General features: G+C 45.0%; 2 protein-coding genes across 2 annotated transcripts in view; one reads left to right on the forward strand and one right to left on the reverse strand.

Moving 5' to 3' along the window:
* CUNH2orf76 (chromosome unknown C2orf76 homolog) overlaps positions 1-1521 on the reverse strand; it is a 15368-nt gene extending 13847 nt beyond the window's left edge. The window contains exon 1 of the mRNA XM_017740207.1: positions 83-1521. The gene's annotated coding sequence lies outside the window, so the exon portion shown is untranslated. The remainder of the gene's footprint in view (positions 1-82) is intronic.
* Positions 7-2892, forward strand: DBI (diazepam binding inhibitor, acyl-CoA binding protein). The gene is made up of 3 exons (XM_008638225.1): positions 7-74; positions 1811-1873; positions 2597-2892. Exons 1-3 carry the CDS (start codon positions 20-22, stop codon positions 2668-2670), a joined length of 192 nt encoding a protein of 63 aa, XP_008636447.1. The 5' UTR covers positions 7-19; the 3' UTR covers positions 2671-2892.
* The last annotated feature ends 425 nt before the right edge of the window (positions 2893-3317 follow it).

The raw sequence follows: 3317 nt of genomic DNA on the forward strand, positions 1-3317 counted from the left end.
GCAGCCCGCGGACCAGGAGATGCTGGACATCTACAGCCACTACAAACAGGCCACGGTGGGCGATGTGAACACGGGTACGTACCGCCCGGGCTGCCCGCGCTGGAGACGCTTCGGGAGGCAAAACCTCTCCCCCATTGCGCTTCCCGCAATCCCGCGGCTCAGCGAAAGCGACTCAGTGCCGACTTGGCACCGATTGCTGTGCGGGAGGGCACAGGCTGACCCGATAAGGCTTTGTGCAATTCGTGGTTTTTAGATTAACCCAGCTGCCGCTGTATGAACCTCGTCGTGCAGCGAGGGCCTGAGGAGGCTTTGTGTTAGCTTTGTGCAAATATTGGGATTGGGATTTTTGGAGACCTCTGTCAGTAAGTAGCTGCTCAGGCCAAGGGGTGCTGCTTTAATGCAAACACTTCTCGGTTATACAGACTTAAACAGCAAAGCAAACGATACAAGTGTGGAATTGCAGTACTGGAGGGGATGACACAGTTTATTTAGAGTGGATTGGCTGCTAAAAATAGTATTGGAAAGCAGAACCAGAAGAACGGGAGAAAACTTTTATAGGAGCTGCAATTAAATATTATACTTTAGAAAGACTGTACCAATGATGTGTCTGCAAGGACACAGTGCAGAATGTTTCTGGCTACTTCTCTCACTACATTGCTGTCGATGGCAGCTCAGCCTTTGGAATAACATTTAGAGTGAAGCGTGTCTCTATCGTCCTTGGTAGTAGCTATCGACACTGGAGTAGCTAGAAATAGAAAGGGAAAAGGTCATTTCTTTGGAGTGCTGGCCTCCTAACCCAGTAGCTGGCAAAGTTTATTGAGTGTCCATTGATTTAAAAGCTGGCAGTGAAGTGTACAGGAAATGGTAAGTAATTTAATCTTTTTCCAAAGTGGGCAGCATGAGGGGGAAAAGAAGTCACTTTGGGTTTAAGATATGATCCTTTTGATGTGGTTGGACCTCAGCATTATTAGTGCTTGACAGGGTGAAACTGCTCCAGAGCTGTGAATGTGCCACCATTCCTGTAAGTGGCTGCACTCCTGTGAAGCAGCAGCCAACTTGAGTTGGCAGAGAAGCAGCCTGTGGGAGGGTGACTGGTGGGCTTTGTGCTGGAGAGGAGTGAAGCTGCCAACTGGAGCCACAGGTCACTGTGCCATGGGAGCTGCACAAGGGTGTTCTGTGGATACTGCCCAGTTCCTTTTGTGAGTTCTAAGAATTGTCTTTAAGGAGAGAGAAAGGAAGTAAAATCACAAAGATTTTACGTGAGGAATACCATACGTGAAGCATAACCATATACACGTCATTCTACTCAGCCACACCACAGCCTGCAGTGAAGTGAGTTAGATTTCCAAGGTTTCCAAATGCAGATGCAGAACTATAGGTTAGAAACACACCACTAACTTGATGGTAATGAGTTCTAAGCTGTATGTTACTACAAACAGCTGTTTTCATGTCTCTACCTGTAATGGACCTCAGGGTATTTCTGCTTTACTTTAGAGCTGGTGTTCTTTATTGGATAGCTCTTATGGGACATCAGGCTCTTCAGAAAGTAAAATTAAACCACGTCATGATAGTTCGTGCTCTTCTGCTCAAATGCTGCTGTCTCAAGGGAATTTGAAAAAGTCTATTTCTGTTGTCACCAACAATGTTGTAACGTATTCCCGAGGTGATCTGCTGGCTACAGCTTAGCATGCAACAGCTGCAGAGATGAGCCATTGTATTTTGTTATGGTTAAGAGCTAACTAAGCCTTCAAGTGGGTATTACCTACAGCCAGATCACACAAACTAATCCTGCTGCTTATCCTCTCTCAAGAGCGCCCTGGTATGCTGGACTTCAAAGGCAAAGCAAAGTGGGATGCCTGGAGTGCATTGAAAGGTAAGTGTCTGATTAAAGAAATGAATAAAATTACCAATGGCAAACTAGTCAGAAAGGCACATATAGTTCAGCAAGAAACAGAGGAGTGGTACCTTACAATACAAGAGTTCTAGAAGTTCAGAATGCCATAATAAACTTTTACTTTTGATTACCTCTGCAAGGCAGAAATAATCCTGAAAAATATGGCCCGTGTGAAAGGGAATTAGGGTACAAAATGCCCAGCTGGCCTAAGATGTTAAATAAAGAAGAACAATAACAGCAGCAGAAACCTAAATTTGTTTTCCTGGTCCCAGCCTAGGAACCCCCAAAGACTGAGCTCTCCCTCCATCTGTTATGCATCTTCTAGTTAGGAAAGCTTTAGAAGAAACAACTGAGCTCTTAGCTCTAAATGAGGAGCTAAACAAGTAGTCTAATCTATGGCAGTGGGGCTTTTTTTCTGGTATTTTAAGGAATAGCTTTCCTGTAATAATTGTCAGTGACATTAATAGAACTAATACACTGCTTGGTTGCTGTCTGTGTAAAAACAACTTTGCTGTGAAACACTGTTTTTTCATCGCTGCTGGAACACATTTGTTTAAAACTTCATCAGTGGATTCACAGCCAAGTGACACTCCTGGCTGCTTTGCTCTCAGGTGGCACGGGCTATAGCAAGGAATTGTGACTTGTAAACGGCATCTTAATCTGTAAAAGGTATCTGACTGCTTCCTGTGTTCTGTCCTTCAGGAATGTCCAAAGAAGATGCAATGAAAGCTTACATAGCAAAAGTGGAAGAACTAAAGGGCAAATATGGCATCTGAGGACTGGATAAATCAGCTACATGCACGCCTGAAACCTGCCTTATTTCTAATAATGTGGAAAACTGGTTTCTAAGAGTAACCTTAGATACCTAGTATGTCATAGTGGATTCTCCTCATGCCTGTAGTTCAGGAGAAATTATGTTCTTGCCTAATACACTGACACGGTATAAATTCCTTCTGGGAACAAAATCTGGATCTCATTAAAGTGCATTTGGTACTTTAGCTGTTGTGCTGGTCGTCCCTTAGGACCTCTGTGAGCTCATCCTGTAGTTGCCGTGTTGCTGCTGCCGAGCAGAGCCGTCCTCCCCGTCCTTGTGCCACTAGAGGGAGATCGGGCACTGCTGACTCGTGTCCACACCAGTCGGCCTTGCCTCCTTTCCCAGGTAGGTGAGTGGCAACCCACAGCAGCTGGAGCACCACAGAGCTTATCTGGAAAAGGTTATCTCTAATGCTGTGTGTGCTAAGAACAAGGTTGCTGGATACTTATTGCCCGGAGCTTTCAGAGACTTAGTCAACAACTGCGAAATCATCTTTCATAAAACGCTTCTGGAACATGTTATTTCCCAACAACAGTGTTGGGCTTCTAGAGAAAAGGCAAACACTGAACACAAAACCTTCCCTGGGAAAGGAAAGGTTCCACAGGCAGT

This window comes from Corvus brachyrhynchos, unplaced genomic scaffold, assembly GCF_000691975.1.
Source record: "Corvus brachyrhynchos isolate BGI_N302 unplaced genomic scaffold, ASM69197v1 scaffold126, whole genome shotgun sequence".
Taxonomy (NCBI): domain Eukaryota; kingdom Metazoa; phylum Chordata; class Aves; order Passeriformes; family Corvidae; genus Corvus; species Corvus brachyrhynchos.

Bases quoted from the DNA above. Each gene is read 5' to 3' on its own strand.
- DBI (XM_008638225.1), top strand. From the start codon at position 20: ATGCTGGACATCTACAGCCACTACAAACAGGCCACGGTGGGCGATGTG. The intron at 75-1,810 runs GTACGTACCGCC...TCCTCTCTCAAG, and splicing joins GGTGGGCGATGTGAACACGG to AGCGCCCTGGTATGCTGGAC. The intron at 1,874-2,596 runs GTAAGTGTCTGA...TCTGTCCTTCAG, and splicing joins TGCCTGGAGTGCATTGAAAG to GAATGTCCAAAGAAGATGCA.